This window comes from Peromyscus eremicus, chromosome 4, assembly GCF_949786415.1.
Source record: "Peromyscus eremicus chromosome 4, PerEre_H2_v1, whole genome shotgun sequence".
NCBI classification, from domain to species: domain Eukaryota; kingdom Metazoa; phylum Chordata; class Mammalia; order Rodentia; family Cricetidae; genus Peromyscus; species Peromyscus eremicus.
This window is the reverse complement of record NC_081419.1, coordinates 12,770,727-12,796,761: the sequence shown is the minus strand read 5'-3', so window position 1 is coordinate 12,796,761 and position 26,035 is coordinate 12,770,727. Positions and strand designations below refer to the sequence as shown.

The window sequence follows — 26,035 nt, the reverse complement described above, 5'->3', positions numbered from 1 at the left end:
ACAGAAGCAGATCTCTCTAAGTGCAATGGGAAGAACTTAGATACCTAGTGTCTTTTAGTAAATAAAGCAAAATAGCATTAGGTTACCTAAGTGCCGTTGGAAGTAAGATGAGGAATGAAGAAGGGAAACTAAAATCATGAGAGACATAATGTGGTAGGTTTTCTAAGTAATCAATACAGTTTCATCTTCAGGTCATCTTGTATTTGCATTTATCTTGTTGATCTTACGGCATTCATTTATTCATTTGTTTGCTTATTTATTTATTTATTTATTTATTTATTTATTTATTTATTTATTTATTTATTTAGGTTTCTTGAGACAGTATTTCTCTGTGTAACAGCTCTGGCTGTCCTGGAACTAGCTCTGTAGACCAGGCTGGCCTCAAACTCACAGAGATCCACCTGCCTCTGCCTCCTGAGTGCTGGGATTAAAGGCATGTTCCATCATGACTGGCTTGATCTTATTATATTTGCTTTCTGAGGATTGTGGTCACTTTGACTTACTCTGGAATGTGAGGGATATTCAGAGGATTGCTAAAGTCAGATCAGAGAACCTGTCTGCCAGATGATATTTTACCCAGGAATCCTGTTGCTTCTGGTATTTCACTTGATTTTGAGGCACAGGGAAGTAAAGATACAATTCTGATAATATGTTTATACTACTGCTATACACAGTAATGGTAGAAGAACCTTCCCTCTAAGTCCACCAAGTTAATAACAGACATGGAGAACTATAAGGAAATATATCATGCATGTGAAGTTCTAAGTGTGGTAGGACAGTGTCTGTGACAATTATTAGTTGGGTTGTCTTGAGATCTGAGGTTGTTTCAGAAGTTACTTTTCCTGTCAAGGAGCTGTAGTTCCATCAAGGAGCCAACATCTCATTCTCATTGAATAACATAGTAATGTTAAGTAATGCTGCCCTGAGGTGTTTGCTGAGTGGAGCTTATTTCTTAGAACTGTTTCAAGGTGGTTTAAATTTTTAAATTAAATCTTTCCCAGCCAGGTGTGGTGGCTCATGCCTTTAGTCCCAGCCCTTGGGATGCCAGCCTGGTCTACAAATTGAATTACAGGACAGCCATGGCTGTTACATTAGAGAAACCTTGTTTCAAAAAAAAAAAAAAAAAATTCTTTCCCAAGTCTATTTATAATTGTGTTTGGGAGGTAAAGTTTAGAATGATAATAGTGGGTAGTTTAGTCTGAATATTTACTATGTTCTTGGTATTATATCAAGTGCCTTGTTTTTTCATTTGAGCATTCTGTGGTGGTTTGAAAGAAAATGGCCCCCAAAGAGAATGACACTATTAGAAGCTGTGACTTTATTGGAGTATGTATGCCCTTGTTGGAGGAAGAGTGTCACTGTAGAGGTGGGCTTTGAGGTCTCATATATGGTCAAGCTTCATCCAATGTGATACTCAAGTCTACTTCCTGTTGCCTGCATATCAGCATGTACCAGCTCCTTCTCCAGCATCATGTCTGCCTGCATGTGTGCTCCCCACCATGCTCCTCATCATGATGATAATGCTCTAAACCTCTGAACTGTAAGCCACCTCTTCAGTTAAATGTTTTCATTTATAAGCGTTGGAGCCGGGCAGTGGTGGCACACACCTTTAATCCCAGCACTCAGGAGGCAGAGGCAGGCGGATCTTTGTGAGTTCGAGGCCAGCCTGGGCTACAGAGCGAGATCCAGGAAAGGTGCAATGCTATATAGAGAAACCCTGTCTTGAAAAACCAAAAAAAAAAAAAAAAAAAGAGTTGGAGTGGTCATGGTGTCTTTTCACATCAACAGTTTTATCAACAATTTTATCAGTGAAGTAAATCCTATTATTTTCATTTTTAGATCAGGAAAATTCTGAAGTCTTTAAGACTCCCCCCCCCCCCCCCCCCCCAGACAGAGTTTCTATGTGTAGCTTTGGAGCCTGTCCTGGAACTCACTCTGTAGACCAGGCTGGCCTCAAACTTACAGAGATCCACCTGCCTCTGCCTCCCGAGTGCTGAGTGCTGGGATTAAAGGCGTGCAACCTGGAGGCAGGAGCTGATGCAGAGGCCATGGAGTGGTGCTACTTACTGGCTTGCTCCTCTTAACTTGCTGAGCCTGCCATCTTGTAGAACCCAGGACCACTTGCCCAGGGATGCATCCCCACCCCTCACTGTGGGCTAGGCTTTCTCCTCTCAATCACTAAGAAAGTATCCTATAGGCCTGCCTTTAGCCTGATTTTATTGAACCATTTTCTCAATTGAGGTTCCTTCCTCTCCTTTGACTCTAGCTTGTGTCAAGTTGACATAAAACTAGCCAGCACAGGCAGAGAGAACAATTTTATTACCACTATAATCATTATATTTTATTGTTTCTTTTTTGAGACAGGGTTTCTCTGTGTAGCCTTGGCTGTCCTAGAACTCACTCTGTAGACCAGACTGTCTTGGAACTCAAGATCCACCTGCATCTACTTCCTGAGTGCTGGGATTAAAGGCGTGTGCCACTACTCTGCCTAGGAAGAACAGTTTTAATGGTCTAGGATTGTGGGGTTATTAGAATGCTTTTGGACTAGGTACAGATTTCAGATTTGAATGAAAATTCCTTTTGAGTGACTAGATGGATTAGAATGGGAATTTCGAAGAGTAGCAAAGTGACTTTAGGACTTTATTACTTTTTTGTTTGTTTTCTTTTTTCAGACAGGGTCTCTTTCTATTATGTTGCCATGGCTATTCTGAAACTTTGTAGCCCATGCTGGCCTCAGCTCACAATAGATAACTGTACCTCCCGAGAGCTGGGATTAAAGGCATATATCACCATAGCTGTTTTATGATTTTATGATTTTTTATATATATATATCTTATATTTTTATATATGTATATATATATATAATTTTATGTCAATGTATGGGTGCCTAAGTTGTCTGTCTAGTAGTTGTATACAGGAGCCCATACAAGTCAGAAGATGAATCCAGTACCCTGGAACTGAAGTTATAGACAGTAGTGAGCTAGTACATGGGTGCTGAGTACTTAACCCAGGTCCTTTGCAAGAGCAGTAGCAGTAAGTAATCTTAACTGCTGAGCTTCAGGATTTTATGATTTAAAAATTATTTTATGTGTACAAGTGTTTTCCCAGCATATGCATGCATATATACACACACACACACACACACACACACACACACACACACACATATATGAATGTCCATTATTTTTGTGCACTACCAGTGGAGGCTAGAAGGGGATGTTTGAACCTCTGGAACTGGAGTTGCTCTGAGCAACATAGCCCTGGCTGTCCTGGAACTCACTATGTAGACCAGGCTGGCCTCAAACTCATAGAGATCCTCCTATCTCTGCTTCCCAAGTGCTGGGATTAAAGATGTGTGCCACCAGACCAGGCTTTTATTTTTAAAATATATTATTATATGTTATTTGTCAATGGTAGGGTGTTTTTTTCCCTCCTTCTTTGAGACAGGGTTTCTCTGTGTAGTTTTGGTACCTGTCCTAGATTTCACTCTGTAGGCCAGGCTGGCCTCCAACTCACAGAGATCTGCCAGGCTCTGCTGAGATTAAAGGTGTGCGCCACCACCGCCCAGCTGTTTTGTAATTTTTGAAATGGGGTCTCAGGTAGACTACTTGTATTGCACTTACTGTGTAGCTGAGAATGGCTTTGAATTCCTGATTTTGCCTCCTCCTTCCACAGTCTGGGGTTGAAGGTGTGCATCACCACATCCAAGCTCAACCAACATTTACACGTATGTAACATTTACAAAATATTTTATATATTAGAATATAATAATTCCCTTATGTTTGAATATTTAGGTGGCTTCCAATTTTATCATATGTTCTTTATTATTTCTGTTCCTGAGATTGGATTTCTAGGATCATCGGGCTTCCATATTATACCTTTATATTAAAGGGATTTTTTTTTTCCTTTTTGGGATAAAGTTTCATGCAACTCAGGCTGGCATTGAACCTACTGTATAGCACAAACTGCCATCAAACATGATAGAGAGATCGAGCTACTCTGAACTGCTAGAAGTTCTTACTCAGTCTCCCAAGTGCTGGTATTAAAGATGTGTGCCACCATGTCTGGCAAAATGGGATTCTCAAAGGGATCTGTTTTTTTGGTCATTTCTTTAGTTGCAGCTCTTCTCAGTAAATATTTTTCCCCTAAAGATCTGGCTTTTGCTGCTCCCTCAGGCCATCTGTTGAGGTTGATATGGGACACTTTCTGAAATAACTTCTAGAGCTCTCTGAGCATGGTCAGACTCTGTGGTCTGTATGACACTTTCCCCACCAGTTAGTCTTTGACTAACCGCAGGTGAAAATATCTCCTTTCCTTTTCCCAGTTCCTTCAGGGACCAATGTACTACCCCTCTTTGAGAAGGAACACTTTGGATTACTCAGGAAGGCATTTGTAAATGGTCTTAACCATGATGTGGTAGGTATTCCTTTTTTTTTTCTTTGTTTTTTGTGTGTGGGGGTGTTTCGAGACAGGGTTTCTCTGTGTAGCTTTGCGCCTTTCCTGGAACTCGCTTTGTAGACCAGGCTGGCCTCGAACTCACAGAGATCCGCCTGCCTCTGCCTCCCGAGTGCTGGAATTAAAGGTGTGCGCCACCACCACCCGGCTTTTTTTTTTTTTCCTTAAGTTACTTTTGTTTTATGTGTATGAGTGTTTTGCCTGAGTATTATATGTATGTGGACTGGGTTGTATGCCTGGTGCCCACAGAAGTCAGAGGAGGGAATTGAATCCCCTAGAACTGGAAGTAAAGATGGTTGTGAACCACCATGTGGGTGCTGTGAACTGATGTCAGGTCCTTTACCAGAGCAACATATGCTCTTAACAACTGAGCCATTTCTCCACTCTGTTGGTATTTGTTGAAATTCTGAGTAGGAGTGTCAAAATTTGTTCTTTGAAATTATTGGCAAAGGGTGTGTGTGTGTTTAAAAATTATTTTTTAGGGACTGTAGAGATGGCTCAGTGGTTAAGAGCACTGGCCACTCTTCCAAAGGACACAGGTTCAATTTCCAGCACCCATATGGCAGCTCACTATTGTCTGTAACTCCAGTTCCAGGGGATCCAGGCACCCTCACACAGACATGAATGCAGACAAAACATCAATGCACATAAAATACAGAATTAAATAAAATCAGCCATGCATGGTGGCGCACGCCTTTAATCCCAGCATTTAGGAGGCAGAGGCAGGCGAATCTCTGAGTTGGAGGTCAGCCTGGTCTACAGAGTGAGTTCCAGAATGGCTGGGGCTACACAGAGACTCTGTCTAGAAAAAATAAAAAATTAAAATGAAAAAAAAAAATCTTAGCAAACTTATTTTCAGTTCTTTGTATATGTGCATCTATGCATGTGAGTGCAGGTGGCCATGAATAGTCTTAGATCCCCTGGAGTTGGAGTTACAGGCAGTTATGCGAGTCTGCCTTGGGTGCTGGGAACTGAATTTGAATCTTCAAGTTGTCCTCAAACTACCTCAGCTTCACAAGTGCTAAGATTATAGGAGTAGAGAGAGGTACATTTCTGTAAGCGCCTACTCACGGGGCCAAGGTCATCTGATATGGCCTTGAGGTTGGAGGGGCCACAGCACAACTGAGGCTGTGACAGTTTTATTGAAAGCAATCAGACTTTTTTTTTTTTTTTTTTTTTTTTTTTTAAACTTTTTTTTTTTGATTTATTTATTTATTATGTGTACAGTGAGTGTTCTGTCTGCAGGCCAGAAGAGGGCACTAGATCTCATTGTAGATGGTTGTGAGCCACCATGTGGTTGCTGGGAATTGAACTCAGGACCTCTGGAAGAACAGCCAGTGTTCTTAACCTCTGAGCCATCTCTCCAGCCCGCAATCAGACTTTTTATACTTTTATCAGAAACAGAATATAATGGCAATTGCCAGGATCAATGCAGTTATAGTTGCCAGGATGCAGTGAAGTTTGTAATTCAGTTGTCCTGTCAAGTTTTCATGCTTCCTTGACTACTAAGGGAATGAACATAGAAATGGCCTGACTGCTTCCCTGATGGAGGTAATGCATCAGTCTTTCAGGAACTGGAAGGGAGCCATAGACTCTAACCTGAAAAGCCTATGATGCATGCCTCTCAAGGCAGCTAGGCCAAGCCAATTCCATGATTCCCTGCATACTTCCTCCCTCTCTCTTCCTTGCTGTTCCACTGCTGGTGATCATTAAACCTAGGGCCTCTGTAATTCCACTGAGTTACAAATCCCTAGCCTTAAAGTTGTCTTGTTTGACTTTTGTGACTCATTTCCTATAATGTTGTGCAGTAATCTATTTAAATGTGTGAGATAGAGATAGCAGTAGCTGCTTGGTAAGAAGTCTTTTTTTTTTTTTTTTAAAGGTTTATTTATTTGTTTATTTATATGTACAGTGTTCTGCCTGCATGTTTGCCTGCAGGCCAGAAGAGGGCACCAGATCTCATTACAGATGGTTGTGAGCCACCATGTGGGTGTTGGGAATTGAATTCAGGACCTTTGGAAGAGTAGCCACTGCTCTTAACTTCTGAGCCATCTCTCCAGCTCCGGTAAGAATTCATATAAAGCATCAAGCCAGTGCCCCAGCATAACTAAAAATTAAATAAATATCACCTGGAAAATTATTTTACACATTTTTTATGTATGCATTTTGATGTTTCTTTGACCTCCAAGCTGAGTAAAGACCTATAAGTCCTTGTTCCTCCAAAGAACCAGAAATGCCAAATAAAAATTGTCAGAGGCTCATCAAGACCTGTAGTTTTTGGAGAAATGCTTGTACTGTTTTTCCATAGAAACACTAAAGGCCTCTGGCTCCTCAGACCAGTTATGCCCTAGACTGTTTCCTTTCAGATTTCGTCGCCATAGCCTTGAAGCTGTGTATTGCTTTTTGTTTTTGAATATTTTAGTTGAAATGTTGTGATCTTGTTCGGGCTTTTTCACCTGTTGTCTGCTTTCAAGGCTATAATTACAAAGCTAGAAGTCTGAAGAAATGAAAGGTGATATAGGTTGATCAGATGGATGATGTTATTAATGTTTTCATAGAAATTCAGGCACTCCTCATAAGCTGCATTTATGCCCAACAGATAAATATGTGAGCATATTCGGTTATATAATTAAGAACCCAAGGGGCTGGAGAGATAGCTAAGAGGTTAAGAGTACTGGCTGTTCTTCCAGAGGTCCTGAGTTCAATTCCCAGCAATCACATGGTGGCTCACAACCATCTACAATAAGATCTGGTACCCTCTTCTGGCCTGCAGGCTGAACACTCACTGTATACATAATAAATAAATAAATCTAAACTCCTCAGATGTCAGATTAAAGAAAATGAAATAACATTAGGAAATGGGCATTTCTGTTGCAATTTCTTAATGTGACCTTGACATTTGTAAAGGTGGAGAAGGCTTATTACTTGAAGCTCTGCCAGCTGCCTTTTGTGTGGACATGAAGTGCTATCCCTGCATTCAAAAGTGTTTTTCGTTACTAAAAAAAGTATGGCTTGTCAGGTTGCCTGTGAAAGACAAAAGCTGAAATGGCTGAAGTGACACCTCACTTGCTGGACAGAAAAGCAAGAGGGAGATGTAAATTTCATACGTAGCCGATCCAAAGTGGTCCTTGTATCTGCTTGGACTTGGAGCTTGCTTCTAGGCTGCAAACATGACAGTATGGCAGGCTGTGGTTAAGCTGCTTTTCTTCTCCGCCTCTGCCCAAGCCATTTGTCATACCAGAAGGAACCTAGAGGATAGGTAGAATCGGTAGCGAGCCCTCAAAAGTGGGACCATTTTCTAGAATTTCAGGGGCTGTGCACTATTTGTAGGCTTCTCCAAGAAAGCTCTTATTTTTTAAAAACTCGATGTACTTTGAATTTTCTGGTTGATATCTTAGAACTCACATTGGGAAACATTTGGGCTGGCATTGACTGATTTCTTAGATATGTACCTGTGTTTTTAGTGACTTACTACAGGGTAAAAGCCCCAATTTTCTCATATATGGTAGTTTTATATATACACACACATATATACACATATATATACGTATATATACACATATACATATATACGTATATATACGTATATATACGTATATATACGTATATATACGTATATATACACACATACACACACACACACACACTATATATATAGTGTGTGTGTGTGTATCTGTGTTTATTTCCGAGACAGGATTTCTCTGTTTAGCCTTGCCTGCCCTGGAACAACTCCCTTTGTAGACCAGGCTGGTCTTGAACTCAGAGATCTGCCTGCCTCTGCCTCCTGGGATAAAAGACGTGATAAAAGACTGGGATAAAAGACGTGAGCTGTCACTGTCCGGCAAAATGTTTTATTTTTTAAGGTAGCTTTAAATCTCTTTGTATGACTTTGCATGTACACATGTGCACATTCGTGTAGAGACCAGAGATCACTGTTGGGTGTCATTCCTCAGGATGCTGTCCATATTGTTTTTTGAGGCAAGGTCTCTCATTGGCCCGGAATGCACTGATTAGAATATACTGGCTGGCCCCCAAAGTCCAAGGGATCCACTTGTCTTGCTTCCCCAGTGCTGAGACTACAATCATGTGCTATCATGCCTGGTTGCTGCTGCTGCTGCTGCATTCCTGCTGTTCTCCCATCACCTCTTTGTTTGTTTGTTTTTCGAGACAGGGTTTCTCTGTGTAACTTTAGAGCCTATCCTGGAACTCGCTTTGTAGATAAGCCTGGCCTCAAACTCGAATAGATCCGCCTACCTCTGCCTCCCGAGTGCTGGGATTAAAGGCATGCGCCACCACTGCCCGTCCTGTCACCTCTTTTAAAACATAAGTCTCGCCGGCAGTGGTGGCGCACGCCTTAATCCAGCACTCGGGAGGCAGAGCCAGGCGGATCTCTGTGAGTTCGAGGCCAGCCTGGGCTACCAAGTGAGTTCCAGGAAAGGCGCAAAGCTACACAGAGAAACCCTGTCTCGAGAAACCAAAAAAAAAAAAAAAAAAAAAAAAAAAAAAAAAAAAGTCTCTCAGCCCATTCTGACTTGGAGCTCTATGGATCTCAGGCTAGCCTAGAACTTTTATTTTCTTGACTCAGTTTCTTTAATGTAGAGATTGCAGCTATACACCACCAAATTAGCAACTGGATTTTTAATTTTACTTTTAATAAATTTAAATAACTACATGAACTTGGTATGTTGGCACTTGCTTCTAATCCTAGCACTCTAACCCCAGTATTTGGGAGAAAGGCAAGAGATTTCCAAGTTTGAAGTCAGCTTTGGCTGCATAGTGAGACCTTGACTCAATTTTATTTTATTGAGTGTGATAGTGCACATCTTTTATTCCCAGCACTTTGGAGGCAGACCTCTCTGAGTTCAAGGTTAGCCTGAGGTAGCCAGGCTACATAGTGAGACCCTGTCTTATAAAACCAAACCAAACCCCAGTTCCCTTCAGTTCATCAGTTACTAGTCACATCCCAAGTACTCAGTAATTACATGTGGCTTGTGGCTACTGTATTGAGCACTGTAGTTACATATTACATAGCATAACTGTTTTTTATAAAAATGTATGTTTGCACTATTCTAGGTTTTTAAAGGTGAAAATAAGGAACCTGCTATTTTCTCCTACAAGTTACTATTTTGACAGTTGCTTCATTGTGGGGCAATGTTATTTGCTTCTTTAATCTTTTGGAGGAGTTCTTCAGACATTTACTTAGCAACTGTCTGGGGCATGACTCTGTTCTAAGACTTTCAGGACAGTTGATTTGACTGAACAAAGGGCACAGTTTCATTGAGGGGGAATGAATGAACTCATAATCAGGGGAGTCAAGGCAGATAATAAAGCAGACCTGAGCTGTGTAGTCCAGAAAGTATTAGCAAGTGACTCCTGTATTTCAATGAGTCTTTTTATTATTTTTTTCATCTTTTTTGTTTATTCATTTGTTTGTTTTTGTTTTTGGAGACAGAGTTTCTCTGTGTAACAGCTTAGGCTGTCCTGGAACTTGCTTTGTAGGCCAGGCTGGCCTTGAGCTCAGATCCTCCTGCCTCTGCCTCTTGAGTGCTGTGATTAAAGGCATGCACTACCTCGCCCAGCTAGAGGATATCAGTACAAGTCTTGAATAAAGTGTTTTGGGGTTCTTGGCTAGAGATATGGCTCATTGTTTAAGAGCACTTGCTGCATCCACAGATCCAAGGAGGCTACCTAGCAGGGGGGACCCTAGGATGACTGTGGCTTATAAGTTTTGGTTTTACCCAATCACTAGGCAAGCTTTAGTGAAACATTTCACTATTAGGATAAGAATTTGTACTGTATCAAGCTGATGAAAGAAAATGCTGGCTGTACTTTCAGGAGGGGAGGCTAAAATCTTTTTAGAATATGGATTAGCCTATAGAAAAATGTCTGCCGTAAATCAAACAGTGAAGGGGAAGATGAATAGGAATCTCACTTACACAACTTAAGTAAAACATAGCTCTCTGAACAGATGAAGATAGGTTTCTTCTGTATCCCAGAATCTAATCAATATTTATATGTATAATTCAGCTATCATTTGGCCTAAAAGGGCTTATTGGGAAAGTTATCATTTATACTATTTTCTACAGAGAAAATATTTTACTGTTTAAAATAACCCTGGACTTTTAAATTATAACCTGTTTTTATGTTCTGGCTATCTGTGTATTATTTCTCCTGCAGTTGTACATAAAATGTTTTTACGTTAAAAAAAAGGACAAATACTATAGAATTGTATTACATGAAATATATAGAATATACAAATTCATAGAGACAGAAAGCTTAGATGTTATCTCAAGATAGAGAAGAAAGGAATATAGAGCAATGATTACTAAGTACAGAATCTCTGTTTTGTGTGATGGAAAAACCTGATGTAGTATCAGGACATAATATCATGAATGTAATAAATCTACAATTAATGTAATTAATGAATATCATAAATATAGTTATTGAATGAATACTGCTAATATAATCAATGAATACTACAAATGTAATTAATATCATGAGTGTAATTAATGGATATCATGAGTGTAATTAAAAAAATAAATTATTTTTTTTAAAAAGTGCACTTGCTGCTCTTGGAGTAGACCTGAGTACCCAGCACCATGTTGAGTGGTATACAGCTACCCATAACTAGAGCTCCATATGATTTTGATGCTTTCTTCTGGCCTCTGTAGGTATCTACATGTACACATATACATAAAAGTTTTAAAATTAAGGATTTTGAGAAGCCCTGAAAAATATTTTTTGAACCTCAGATTCTAGTGGGTCTGATCATGATGTGGTGCATATAGTAAGCACAGGAGCCAGTGAGACCATGAAGAGGGCCACAGAGCTAATTAGAGTAATCTCAAGACTTTTTTTTGAGACTTACTTTATGTATATATGTGAGGGCCTGGATGTACATGTGAGTAATATGTGTATACCTGGTGCCTGAGGAGGCCAGAAGAGGGTTTGGTGTTGGATTCCCTGGAACTGAAGTTATGGGTAGTTGTGAATTGCCATGTGTGTGATAGGAAGTAAATCCAGGTCCTTTGCAAGATCAGTAAGTGTTTTTAACCACTGAGCTATCTCTCACCTAAGACTGTTCTTTTGACCCTAGACTCTGACTCACGCACTCTTATCCCTCTTTCTCTTTTAAGTTTTATCCTTTATTTTTACTTTATGTGTATGGGCATTTGCCTGCATTTATGTCTGTGCATCGTATGTACGAAGTGCCCGCAGAGGCCAGAAGCAGACATTGGATCCGGTGGAGCTGGATTTACAGATGATTGTGAGCTGCCATGTAGGTGCTGAGAATAGAATCCAGAAAAGCAGCCAGTGCTCTTAACCATTGAGCCGTCTCTCTAGCTCCTGGTGTTGTGCCCAGATCGTGACCCCCCAGAGAGACCACCAAAGACAAGCATGCTGGAATGCAAAAGCAAGGTTTAATTTCGGGATATCCAAAAGCAATACAAGCCTAGGCAGGGACTTTGTCCAATACATCCAACGCAGTGGAGGCTGGAGGAAGCGCCCGCCTGTCTGCAAGCTCAGTTTTTAAAGGGAAAAATCACAAGGTTACATCGTTTAGGGGTGCTACTACGGGTACAATTCTGATTGGCTGGCTTCTAGGGGCTTTCTAGAAATCATGGCTTAATCTTACTTCTAAGGGAGTGGTTGCCCGCCACCATTTCTCATTGGCTGCCCTCAGGTGGGGGCATTTCTGTGGTCAGTTACCCTGGAAACCAGGGAGAGGACATTCCATAGTCTGGCAGGCATTACCTCGTGACTATCTTGTGACTCTGTACTTTTACACTTCCTGGTTTCTGGAATCTGAACTGACTTGTTTCAGTAACTAATGGCCTATTCCCAAAAGGAGAAATCTTAGGCCTTAATTTTAGGGTGAAAACATTTTGGTCTTGTTTCTAAGATGGCTCATTTTGGTCTCACACTGGCCCTAGGCTTTCTTACTCTTAGCTCAGCTTCACCTTGAGCTTCAAATTTAACATACCAAATTTGAATTGTGGTAGTATTTGTGAAATGTTATACATTTAAAATTTCAGATTTGCAGGTAATTTTTGTTGTTTTTGTTTGGTTTTTCAAGACAGGGTTTTTTTTGTATCCCTGGCTGTCCTGGAACTAGTTCTGTAGACTAGGCTGGCAGAGAGCCTGCCTCTGCCTCCTTAGTGCTGGGATTAACTGGCAGGTAATTTTTTTTGGTTTTGTTTTTTTTTTTTGAGACAGGTTTTCTCTGTGTAGTTTTGGTGCCTTCCTGAAACTTGCTCTGTAGACCAGGCTGGCCTCGAACTCACAGTGATCCATCTGGCTGTGCCTCCCAAGTGCTGGAATTAAAGGCGTGCGCCATCACCGCCCGGCCTATGCTGGCTATTTGTATTGACATTTCAGAAATTGCTTTCTGCTAGTTAATGAGACAGATAGGCAAATGTAGGATTTAAACCTAGTTCATCTCCATTCTCTTTCAGTATGCATCTCCAACTGTGGTAAGGGAATATAAACTTTGCCCTATATTTTTAGGTTGCTTCCTTATGTATTTAACTTGATAGTTTAGGAAAAGTTTGTTTCTTGTCAGTCCTTAAAAGCAAGTTAAAGTCACCAGCCAAAGCCTTGGGTTTGTAAGGAAGGTGTGTGTGTGTGTGTGTGTGTGTGTGTGTGTGTGTGTGTGTGTGTGTGAAACTCTCTAATCATTCTGTCACAGCTTCCACTGCTGGAATTACACTCACGGAAATCCTCCGCTTGACTCTGCCTCTCGAGTGCTGGGATTAAGATTTTTTTTTTTTTTTTTTTTTTTTTTTGAAAAGTTAAAAATTCCTTAATTTTTTATTCCTGGTACCACTACCACAATTTACAGGGCAATATACCTGATGTAATGGAAAGAAAAAGAAAAAGACAAAGCTACAACAGATAAAAGACCTCAGGAATGTACATCTAATTGACACTACATTGCATGAATCAATAGCTGCACTTTTTGCAAACTGTGGCTATGGCAGTCCTGAACAAGAAGGGTTTCCTGTTTAAGCTGCAGTAACTTTTCTGACTATGGATCATCGCTCCTTCTGTGGCAGATTTTTACAGTTCCTCTAATGCATTTAGGACGACTGTCTCAAGGTAACCTGCAGCTTCCCTGACAACTCCTCGCTCTCTCTCCTGCTAAGAACTGTAGCCCTTTTCTGCTTTTTTTTTTTTTTTAAAACCTTCTGCTACCATATCCACCACTTCCACCACCAGATCCATAGCCACCACCATAGGGACTGCCTGAGCTTCTTCCACCAAAACTGCCCCCTTTCATGGGCCCATAATTTGATTGCTGTTGTCCACTATAATTTCCAAAGTCATTATAGTTCCCACCACCACCATAGTTACCTCCACCAAAATTTCCTCCTTCATTGTAACCATCGTATCCTCCTCCACCACCACCATATCCACCACCTTGGTTTCCATATCCTGGTCCACCACCACCATAGCCTCCTCTACTACTGTAACCAGGACCACCACCATAGTTGCCGCCATCACCTCCAAATCCATTATATCCACCATCACCACCTCCATAACTACCTCTGCTGCCACCACCTCCACCACCATAGCCTCCTCTTCCACCAAAGTTTCCACCACGACCAAAATTACCTCCACCACCTCCAAAGTTTCCTCCACGACCCATAAAGTTTCCAGATCCACCTCCACGACCTCTCTGTGATCCAGCAGACTGCATCTCTTGTTTAGAAAGGGCCTTTTTCACTTCACAATTATGCCCATTAATAGTGTGGTATTTCTGAACAACAATTTTATCAACTGTGTCATGATCATCAAAAGTTACAAAAGCGAATCCTCTCTTTTTTCCACTCTGCCTGTCTTCCATAACTTCTATGGTTTCAATTTTGCCATACTTTTCAAAGTAGTCTCTCAGATTATATTCTTCTGTATCTTCTTTAATACCACCAACAAAAATTTTCTTCACGGTTAAATGGGCACCAGGCTTTACAGAATCCTCTCTAGAAACAGCTCTCTTTGGTTCCACCACACGCCCATCAACCTTGTGTGGCCGAGCACACATTGCAGCATCCACCTCTTCAACACAAGAGTAGGTCACAAAACCAAAGCCCCTGGAACGTTTTGTTTGGGGATCTCTCATTACCACACAGTCTGTAAGTGTGCCCCATTTCTCAAAATGTTCTCTTAAGCTATCATCTGTGGTTTCAAAGCTCAGACCACCAATAAACAGCTTCCTCAACTGTTCTGGTTCCTTTGGATCATGGCCCTCCATTTTGAGACCGGACTCGCCTCTTCCAACTCGAGTTCAATATATCTTAAGATATTTTTAAAACAAGTTTTGAGTTAAATAATCAACAAGATCAGAAAACTAACCCTCTATTATTACTATTATATTGTGCTGAGATTGAACCCAAGGCTTCATATGCATATGCTTGGAAATGTTTTGTTACTAAGCTAAACCCCTGTGCATTTATGGGGCTTAGAAGTGTGCTTTCTACTGAAAAGCTGGTATATACTTTTGCTTTGGAGTTTAATATAATTGAAGAAATCTGATTAAATGTATATTGTGTTTATACCTAATACTGGTTTGGTATTTGTTTTCCTCTGGTGGCAAGCATTGATGGTAGGTAAACATATTTATCACATAATTTTACTAGCTAGATCTGAATGCTGAGAATCTGAGTACACTTTGCCAGGAGACGTAGCCAAGCCTGGCTATGATACTGAGGCATGTAACTTGTAAGTATGATTGTTTTCCATGTCTCCTCAGGCCTTCTACACTAGTGGTAATGTATAAAACCAGAGATGTTTTAGCCGGAAAGAGAATGTAGACACAGTTTCATAATCAGGGCTCTTTTCAACCTTTTGATAAATTTCTTTATAGTCTTTTCCTTAGACAGTATAACCATAATTATCACATTAAATGTTTTAAAAGTAAATGGATGGGGATTGTAGATAAATTGGTAGAAGCTTGCCATAAAGACCTGGCTTTAATCCCCAGTAGGGCATAAACTAGGTATGGTCTCAAATACCCATAATTTCAGCATTCAGGAGTTGGAGACAGGATGATCGGTTGAATGTCATTCTTGGCTACATAGCATGTTTGAGGCCACCTTGTCTTAAAAAAAAACCCACACCCTGTCTCCAAACAAAACCAAACAACAAAAAGGAGAGCAAGTAATTAAAAGTTACATCAAGCCAGGCAGTGGTGGCGCACGCCTTTAATCCCAGCACTCAGGAGGCAGAGGCAGGCAGATCTCTGTGAGTTTGAGGCCAGCCTGGTCTACAGAGTGAGTTCCGGGAAAGGTGCAAATCTACACAGAGAAATCCTCACTCAGATGGCTCCAGCGGGGGCAGCAGTGGCAATACACATGATGACTTTGTTATGATTGACTTTACACCTGCTTTTTCTTTTCTTTCTTTTTTTTTTTTTCTTAATTTATTGTATTTTTTAAAGGTGAGATTACTTGTTTGGTAATTTTTTTTTTTTTAATGCCGAGTGCCGTTTATTGAAGAAGGGAGGAGGTCTTAAATACAGGCTTATAGCACAATGGGAGAACCTTGGAGGGCAGAAGTTTGCTACAGATGTTTTATAATCTTGCATCTAAGCTGTTAAAGCCCATTATGCAGGATACACAGACAAGGAACTTCCCTTAAGCATTCAGGAGGGTGGAACCTGGCAGGGAATAGCATAGGGAGGATATCAAGGTCAAGGTCAGCAAGCAAAGCATCAGTTACCCAAAACGAGGGCCAGGGCCCTACAAAACCTGCGTTTTCTAAAGATGACATTCTTCCGATGAACTTGGGGACCTTTTACCGTGAATTTCAGAATCCCCCTCAGCTGAGCAGCCTCTCCATAGATATTGGAGCCCAGTGTATGGCGGAAGACTTGGATTCCTTACCAGAGAAACTGGCTGTGCATGAGAAGAATGTCTGAGAATTTGAAGCCTTCGTTGAAACCCTGCAGTAAGAGTGTCCCGAGTATCTGCAGCATCCCCTTTCTATGGACCCAGCAGAGAACCTCCTACTCCTCAGCAGCTCCCTGCCTTCCTGCTGTTTCTGGCCAGGTGAAAGACATTGTGGTTCCCTATGGGACCTAGAAGTCCCTGCTGTTGGACCTCCTGGAGACTCATGGCAGCAGTCAGGCCCAGTGCCAGACTTTGGGAGGACTCTGGCTATAACTGAAGAGCTTCATCAGGGACCATCCTCAGCTGCTTCACAAAGGGTGTCATCCTGTTCCTTCTGCTGCCAGCCTCCTGCCTGGTCTACTACCCTGCAGATGGCCCTGCCTGCTTATCCTTACCATCAGCTGCCTGACATTCCAGCTGGTGGCTGGGAGACTGGGCAAGGCAGAAAGAGCAAGGAAATCACGCTGGGCGAAGGAGGGCTCTGTGTCACCAGTAGATCCTGGACCATCCCACTCTCCCTCCTCCTTTCCCCCCCCATCTTAACTCATGAGAGTCACAGAAAGGTTCTTTCTGTTGGTTATGCCATGGCGCATGCTGATTAAAAGAATCATAGCCATGGTTACCTTTTAGAGCTTTATTGGGGGGGGGAGCCGACGGGGGAAGGAGAGGGGACAGAGGGCCCACCCGATTTTTAGGCTGGGAAGCCGGCGAAGGCTGATGACGTATTTAAGGATGTAAATAAGGACCAAATCCTTACACTTTCCTCCCTCAAAAAAAAAAAAAAAAGTTACATCAGTGATGTTAGAGTTCCATCCCAGGTCACATTTAGTAGTTACCCTTCTAGAACTGTTTTCTTCCCCCAAAGTCTCAGCACTGAATTGGATCCATTCCAGCTCACATTGTTGACCTTTTGAGATACTCTGTAAAGTCTTTCTATGCACAATCTAGTTTAATCCTTTCAACAGCCCTATAAGATACTATCTTATTTTCTGTTGCTGTGAAGAGATACTGACCAAGACATCTTATAAAAGTAAACATTTATTGGGGCTCATAGTTCCATAGGGTTAGGATCCATGATCATCTTGTCAGGGAGCACAGCAGTAACAGCCAGGCAGGTATGGCCCTGGAGCTGTAGTTAAGAGTTTACGTTCTGATTCAGGTTGGAGGCAGAGAGCTCACTGGGAATGGCTTGGGCTTTTGAAACCTCAAAGCCCACCCTTAGTGACATACCTCCTAATGCTTCCCAAACAGTTCAACTGGGAACCAAGTATTCAAATATATGATCTGTGGGGATTATTCTAGTTTAAACCGCCACAGGTAGTTTATGCCATCTTATAGCAAGGTTAGAGTTAAATCTTGTATCCTATATGGGTGTGGAGTCAAAAGAGAGATGTCTCCAAAGAAAAGCAAGTTGTTAACAGAATGAGGGAATGGTTACTAGACAAGTAAAGGGAACAGAATTCCCTTTAAACCAGTGGTCTTCAACCTGTGGGTCACGACCCTTTTGACAAACTTCTATCTTCAAAAATATTTACCTTAAGATTCATAACAGTTGGCTGGGCATGGTGGTACAGGTCTTTAATTTCAGTACTCTCTGTGAGTTCAAGGCCAGCCTGGTCTGAAGAGCAAGTTCTAGGACAGCTAGGGCTGTTACAAAGAGAAACCCTGTCTCAAAAAAACAAAACAAAGAAACAAACAAAAAATGGTAGCAAAATTATAGTTATGAAGTAGCAACGAAAATGACATTATAGTTGGGGGTGACTGTAAAGAGTCTTTCTCTGTCCCCACCAGCCAGCTCTCAAATAATTAATTACACAGAGAGTTCTTATTAATTATGAAAGTTAATTAATTAAAAAATTAATCAGTCTTAGGCTTGTTTCTAACTAGCAGTTATAACTTAAATTAACCTATTTCTATTAATCTACCTGCTGCCATGTGGCTCGTGTCTTACGTCTCCTGCATGTCCTGCTTCCTCTGTATCTGACTGGAGACTCCTCTTTTTTTTTTTAATAAAGGGATTATCTGCATTTTTTTTCTTTTAAGATTTATTTATTATGTATACAGTATTCTGTCTGCATGTATGCCTGCAGGCCAGAAGAGGGCACCAGATCTCGTTATAGATGGTTGTGAGCCACCATGTGGGTGCTGGGAATTGAACTCAGGACCTTTGGAAGAGCAGCCAGTGCTCTTAACCTCTGAGCCATCTCTCCAGCCCGACTCCCCGTTTTTTCTTCCCAGAACTTTCTGTCAGGAAGTCCCGCCTGTACCTTCCTAGCTATTGTCTTTTTAGCTTTTTATTAAACCAATCACAGTGACATACTTTACACAGTGTAATCAGTTATCTCACAACAGGTCACCACAACATGAACTATACTAATGGTTGCAGGTTGAGAACTATTGCTTTAAACTGTTTTTCTTAGTATTTGCAGTTTTTGGGTCATTCTGTCTTTGTGGAGTTCAGAATGTTAGTTACTTTTAGAGGATGTATTAAGCTTTATCCTTTCTCGATACCCCTGATGCAGTCTTTTACCTAATGAAAAATCTGAAGCCTTGACTTGGGATAGCTTGCCTTGCCAGGTCATACAACTAAAATGGCTTTTTCATTATACCTCTCTGTCTTTCTGCACTTTCATTCTATTTTCAGGGCAGTATAGATTAAGCAAATGTCTATGCATAGTCTTCTGGTATGTTCAATATTCAACCTGTATATAGAAATGGTTATTTCTGGCCGGGTAGTAGTGGTGCATACCTTTAATTGCTGAAGAGGCAGGTGGATCTTTGTGAGCTCCAGGACAGCCAGGGAAACCTCAAGAAAAAAAGAAAGAAAGAAATGGCTATTTCTTTATTGCTACTGCTATAGTCTGAATGTTGGTTTTCCTCCAATGTTATGTTGAAATCCTACCCCCAAGGTGAGATATATATCTATACATATAGTTTTTTCTTTAGGATGAGTAGAAGCTAATGAGGAGAAAGGTAGTCAACTGTAGGAAAAAATAACTTTAATCAAGTGTGTACAGAGAACTTACTGTGTTTGACAATACGTTTAATTTTCCTCTACAGGGTGCTAGTTAACACAACAAGCAGACAAACACAGCACATGTTTTATGGGTATGAAATGTCCTTTGTGACGTTTATTCCAACACTTATTTTGTTTGTTCTGGGGATTGAATCCAGGGTTTTGTGCTTGCTAAGCATACTGTCTTATGAGCAAGCATAGCTTAAGCATACTTAGTACTGGAAGAATTGGTTTCGTGTGTGTAGGTAAAGACTTGTGAAGGTTTTGTTTTGTTTGGAGACTGGGTCTCATGTATCCCAGGCTGACCTTGTACTTGCTATATTGTCAAGGATAACCTTGAACTTTTGAGTCTCCTGTGTCTACCTAGTGAGTGCTGGGATTGCAGGCTTGTACCAGTGTTCCCAGTTTATATAATGCCACAAATCAAATGGAGAACATCATGTATGCCAAGCAAGCATTCTAACAACTGAGCTATATCCCCAGCTTTTTAAGTAAATTCACCCTGTATATTTATTGTAAATTCCTGTTTTGTTTATTTTACTTTCTTTTGGGACATAATTGATACCGTTAAAAAAAAGTATTAAATGAATTTTTTTTGTTTTTGTTTTTGTTGTTTTTTAGAGACAGGGTTTCTCTGTGTAGCTTTGGTACCTGTCCTGGAACTCATTTTGTAGACCAGGCTGGCCTGGAACTCACAGAGATCCGCCTGCCTTTGCCTCCCCAGAGTGCTGGGATTAAAGGCCTGTGCCACCACCGACTTTTGGCGTTCTTACACTGTGCTGTTGTTTATTGAGCCCCTACTGTGTGCTATGGAATGTGCTAAACTCTTACTCCTGTTACAACTCTGGTACATGCTCTTATCTCCATTTCTATATTAAGGTGATGAAATGGAATCCGAGAAAGGGGGTCTGTACAATAGGTAATTGTTTGAACTAGGATTTAAACCCAAACTAATTTTTGAATCTAATTTTGGATGTGGGAGTGTTACTGGAAATTGAACCCAGTATTTTGCTCATTCTAGGCAAGAACTGAGTCACACACCCTAGCCTGAAGTCTAAATCCTCCCATATTATGATATTTGATTTTTAATATTTAGAGTCAGCTTGGAGTAATTAAAAAATAATAATGTTTTCCCTATTATTTTCTCTTTAGGTTTCTGTCAGGATGAATTGGCAGAACTTGAACCAGGCACTAGTAAGTTCTAAATGTTACCCAGTGTTTGTTGGTAAGAAAAGGGTGTGACTGTGCACTTACAAGTATTTAACTCAAGGTATCTTTTTTTTTTTTTTTTTCCCATTTTACTTGTTTATTGTGTGTGCATGTTTGGGGGTACACATGCAGAGGCCAGAGATCAATCTTGGGTGTTCTTCAGCTGACTTCTAGACTTTTCTTTCTTCAAAAAAGTATGTATGTATGTATGTATGTATGTATGTATGTATGTATGTATATGAGTGTGCTATCTGCATGTACAACTTTATGCCAGAAGAGGGCATCAGATCCCACTAGAGATGGTTGTGAGCCACCATGTGGGTGCTGGGAATTGATCTCAGAACCTCTGGAAGATCAGCCAGCACTCAACTCAAGGTATCTTTGATGTTCTTATTTCAATGGCCCTCAGATTGTATCTCCTCTTAACAATTATAATGATACTCTGTCTTGTGACATTTTCTTTTTCATTTGCTAGTACTGTTTGGTGGCCAGAGCTATCCATTTAATAGAAAGTTGTTTGCTGAAAATTTTGTTTAAAATAGACCCCCTTGCTCAGTTCTCCATCTTGCACTGAAACCAACAGCAAACAGTGTTGGATTTTTGTATATAAGCAACTATATATTAAAAACTACCCACCTACCCTCCCTTCCCGCTGTGGGTCGATCCTTCTGTACACTGTGAAGATTTGTCGCTGTAATTGGTTTAATAAGCTGTTTGGCCAATAGACAGGCAGGATAAGGTTAGGCGGAAAAACCAAACTAAGGAGGTAAGAAGAAGGATGGAGTTAGAGGGTCACCAGCCAGATGCAGAGGAAACAAGACTAGAATGTCATACTGAGAAAAGGTACCAAGGCATATGGCTAAACATAGATAAGAATTATGGATTAATTTAAGTGTAAGAGCTAGTTAGTAATAACCCTGAGCTACCAGCTGAACATTTACAATTAATATAAGCCTCTGAGTGATTATTTGGAAGTGGCTGCAGGATGGGGCAGGACAAAAACTTCCACTTATCCCTCCCTCCCTCCTTCCCTTTAAATGGCTGGCCTTGAACTCACAGAGATCCACTTTCCTATGCCTCCTGGGTGCTGGGACTAAAGCCATATGCCAGTATACCAAGCAAAAACATTTAAAGTATTAGTTTTAACAATTTATTCAAAAGTTACATTACTTACTTTTCTCATTGCTGTAACAAAAGAAACTGAGGGATGTGTTTATTTTTGCTCAGTTTTAGGGTAGAAGAGATATGGTTGCTGGGGCAGATCTAGTTTTGCGGCAGGAATGTGAGGCAGTCATATTTATGTCTGCATTCAGGAAGGAGTTGAGACATGAATGCTGGTGCTCAGTGCTCTTTGTACATTTATTGAGTTTGGGCCACCAGCCCATGGGATGGTGTTGCCCACATTAAGGGTTAGTTTACTCTTTCAGTTAAAGCCTTCAGGAAATGTCCTCTTAGACATGCCCAGAGGTTTGTCACTTAAGTGATTCTAAATCCTTCAAGTTGGCAGTGAAGGTCAACTATCACAGTCAAGGTCAAATATTACAGAGGCCAGCTTGTTTCCTCTCCTCCCTCTCCTTCCCTCCTCCTCTCCCTACCCTTTTTCCCTCCCTTTCTCTCTTTCCCTCCCTCCTTTCCTCCTTTCTCCTTCTTTTCCTCTTCCCTCCCTCCTCTCCTCTCTTCCCATTCTCCTTCCCCCCCATTCTCTCCCTCCTCCCCTCCCTTCATCCTGTGTGTATGTATGCATATGTTTGTACAGGTGTGAACTTGCACCCACACACTTACACTCATGGCTGTGCATGAACTTGGATGCTAGTTGGGTGTTTTTCTCTATTTGCTACTCAAATTATCATCATCATCATCATGTTTTTTTTCCCACAAACTTTTGAGGTCCAGCCTCTTTAGTTTCCTTCCCAGGGGCCCAGAAGAGACACTACTAATGGTGGGGTATTCAGCGGGAAAAGAATCTAAGTACATCGAGCTCTTTTCTCCATCTACTTTATTCCTCTGGGATAAAATCCTTTCTACACAGCTTCAGTTCTTTTCTCATGCCTAGCTCCTTTCTTGCCTTATTTCTCTCTACATTTATCTGCTGTCCCCTCTAAGTTCTATCTTCATTCTCTCATCTTAGTTCTGTTTCTTGTTGGTCTTTCTCATCTCATTCTTAGCCATCTGGCTTTTCCTCATCTTCCATCTCATTCTAGTTCTCCAGTCAAAATCCTCTCTAAGGCTCTGAGGTTTACAATTATATACCCATGCAATAGCATTGCTCTAGCTAAAGCAAGGTGACCAGGCTTGAATTCTTACAGGGGTCATAGAGGCAGACAAGAGTTTTTCTCAGGCACTGACCATCAGGCTTTCTTTTATAACCCAAAAGGAGCGTGGTAAAGGAGGAGGTCAACTAAGAGCTAAAATTGGTTAATATATCAGAAAAAGGAGATTTGGTTAGTTAAATGTTAGGAGTCTATAATGTTAGTATAAATACTACTAAGGCTGTATAAGAAAGGAGGGTCTGAGCTTAATTTATCTTAATTCAGGAAATCGTTTGGCCTTGGATGCTTGATAAGTATTTCAGATAGAATACATGGTTATGAGTTCTTGGAAGCACACATAGCATACAAGAAAATCATTGCAGGAATTGGCTAATATATATACAAAAGCTAAAATATCACCAAGACTTCTTTTTTTTCCCCCCAGGTCCAACCAGATATGTATTTTATGATTTTTTTTTTTTAATGCCGAATGCTGTTTATTGAAGGAGGGAAGAGGTCTTAAATACAGGCTTACAGCACAATGAGAGAATCCCACAATCTTGCATCTAAGCTGTTAACGCCCATTATGCAGGATACACAGACAAGGAGCTTCCCTTAAGCATTCAGGAGGGTGGAACCCAGCAGGGAATTAGCATAGGGAGGATATCAAGGTCAAGGTCAGCAAGCAAGGCAACAGTTACCTAAAACGGGGGCCAGGACCCTACAGATCCCCCTTTTTCTAAAAAATGAGCTTCTGACTTAGGTTGCGTGGGACGTCGGCAGGTCACCTTATCCATCATGGAGACACCTGCCCAGGTCACACAGGCGCTCTAGCTTGGTGAGCGCCCCCCAGGCATTACCCGTCTCTGAATACTCATTATTATACAGGCTCAATCATGTGTGAGTTGCAGAGTTAACTGCTGCCAAAGATCTCAAAGTGGCACTGGGCTTGCAATCTGTGTGTTCGACACAGAAAAGACCAACAGAGGTCCTGTCCCATCCATAGCCAGTAGGCTAAAGGCAACTGAGCCATTCCCTTCCTTAATGAGCCTTACTGCAAATTGGAGTCCTTGTAAGATGGTATCCCAAAAGCAAATCATCACCAAGACTTCTTAAGCCATGGTTTGACCTTCAAGAAAGTCCTTGACTGGGCTGGAGAGATGATGGCTCAGAGGTTAAAAACACTGGCTGTTCTTCCAGAGGTCCTGAGTTCAGTTCCCAGCAACCACATGGTGGCTCACAACCATCTATAATGAGATCTGTTGCCCTCTTCTGGCCTGCAGTGATAAATGCAGACACAACACTGTATACATGATAAATAAAATAAATCTTAAAAAAAAAAAAAAAAGTCCTTGACCTTTCCAAGTACTGGTTTTTGTGATAGTAGCTGGATTCTATTACATTTTCCTGTGGCTTGCAGCAGTTATTATTGTTGTTATTATTAAGACAGGATTTCTCACTGATCCTGAAGCAAGCTCTAGAGATCCATCTGTCTCCCATTTCCCCAGTACTGGGGTCATGGGCACACACCACACCACCATGCTTGACTTTTACATGGGTGTTAGGGAGTTAACTCAGTATGCTGTGCAACAAGCACTTTACCTGTTGAACCCTCTCCCAATACCCTCACTTTTTGATATTTTCTTTTTCTTTTTCTTTTTCTTTTTTTTTTTTTTTTTGGTTTTTCGAGACAGGGTTTCTCTGTGTAGCTTTGCGCCTTTCCTGGGACTCACTTGGTAGCCCAGGCTGGCCTCGAACTCACAGAGATCCGCCTGGCTCTGCCTCCCGAGTGCTGGGATTAAAGGCGTGCGCCACCACCGCCCGGCTTTCTTTTTCTTTGAGACACAAATGCATGCCACATAAATGCCCAGTTTTAGGTTTATGTTTTGTTAGAAATGTATAATTAATAATCTTTGTGCCAGTTTAATTTGTAAATCATTTGCATGTATATTATTAAGGTTAGGGTATGAGAGTAACCATTTCAAGGTCTAGTTAAATGATGTTTTTCAAAACTCTGTAAGTCTTAATCATAGTCATTTAAATTTTCTGTGCTCCCAAACTGTGGCATGAAATATTCTGGTCATGGTTATAGTTGTTAGAGAAATAAAACATGAATGTGTCTACTGTGTATTGACTTTATTTTGCTATAATGCTAAAAGGTCAAATGGTAATTTAGATTTAACATTTATAAGATAGTCTAGAGTTACCTCCTGGTTCTAGGACTTTTAAAGGCCATGGGGCTAACTAACCAGTATGTTATTAGTTAAGTGATGAAGCTTATCTTTCACCCACCAGCTAATATCATCCCTGAGAATATGGACCTTCTCATATATTTTTCCCCTATACTTTAAAATAAGTATTCATATGTTCAACTATTGCTTTATTGTCAAGTAAAATAAGTCCATGATATTTATCAAATGCCAGGGAATTAGATTTGCCTTTAAAAAAAATATTAATTGTATATATTGGAGGATGTGCATGCCACAACGTGAATGTAGATATCAGAGGACAACTTGTGGAAGTTAAATTAATTGTCTCTTTCTGCCATGTGTATTCTAGGTATTAAACTTAGGTTTGGCAGCTCAGCAGTCCTAGATATGGCTCTTTGAACACAAAATTCAGAACCAGTTTTATATTATGACCATAGACTATATATTAGTACAGTAGCTGAAGGTCAGTACACTATTTTGTCTCTGTTATTCTCCTATGATTAGCCTTAGGAAGAAGAAAAGGTAAATTCAGTTATTTTCTTGAGTCATGGTCCCATCATAGAAGCATTTTTCAGTACTATGAAGATACTGAGATATTTTGCAAGCATTTTTTTTTGTGTGTGTATGTGTGACTTATAGAAAGCACACAAGTAGCCAGGCAGTGGTGGCGCACGCCTTTAATCCCAGCACTCGGAAGGCAGATCCAGGCGGATTTCTGTGAGTTCGAGGCCAGCCTGGTCTACAGAGTGAGATCCAGGAAGGCACCAAAACTACACAGAGAAACCCTGTCTCGAAAAACCAAAAACCAACCCCCCCCAAAAAAAAACCCAAAAAACCCAAAAAACCCAAAAAGAAAGCACACAAGTAGTAATTTTTTCCCCCAGAGCTGAGGATCGAACCCAGGCCTTGCGCTTACTAGGCAAGCGCTCTATCACTGAGCTAAATCCCCAACCCCCACAAGTAGTAATTTAAAGCTAAGTGAAACACTGTGTTTTTCTTTGTTCCAAA

General features: G+C 40.8%; 2 protein-coding genes across 3 annotated transcripts in view; one reads left to right on the top strand and one right to left on the bottom strand.

The window, feature by feature from the left end:
* Nr6a1 (nuclear receptor subfamily 6 group A member 1) overlaps nt 1-26,035 on the top strand; it is a 201,271-nt gene that overhangs the window by 24,758 nt on the left and 150,478 nt on the right. For both annotated transcript variants that reach the window (XM_059260225.1, XM_059260224.1), the window contains exon 2: nt 20,512-20,553. In XM_059260225.1, the coding sequence (XP_059116208.1) occupies nt 20,512-20,553 (42 nt within the window). The remainder of the gene's footprint in view (nt 1-20,511; nt 20,554-26,035) is intronic.
* On the bottom strand, nt 13,252-14,741 carry LOC131908999 (heterogeneous nuclear ribonucleoprotein A3-like). The gene has a single exon (XM_059260226.1). It carries the CDS (start codon nt 14,705-14,707, stop codon nt 13,634-13,636), a length of 1,074 nt encoding a protein of 357 aa, XP_059116209.1. The 5' UTR covers nt 14,708-14,741; the 3' UTR covers nt 13,252-13,633.

Excerpts from the sequence above, each read along its gene's own strand:
- LOC131908999 (XM_059260226.1), bottom strand. The coding sequence starts at position 14,707 with ATGGAGGGCCATGATCCAAAGGAACCAGAACAGTTGAGGAAGCTGTTT.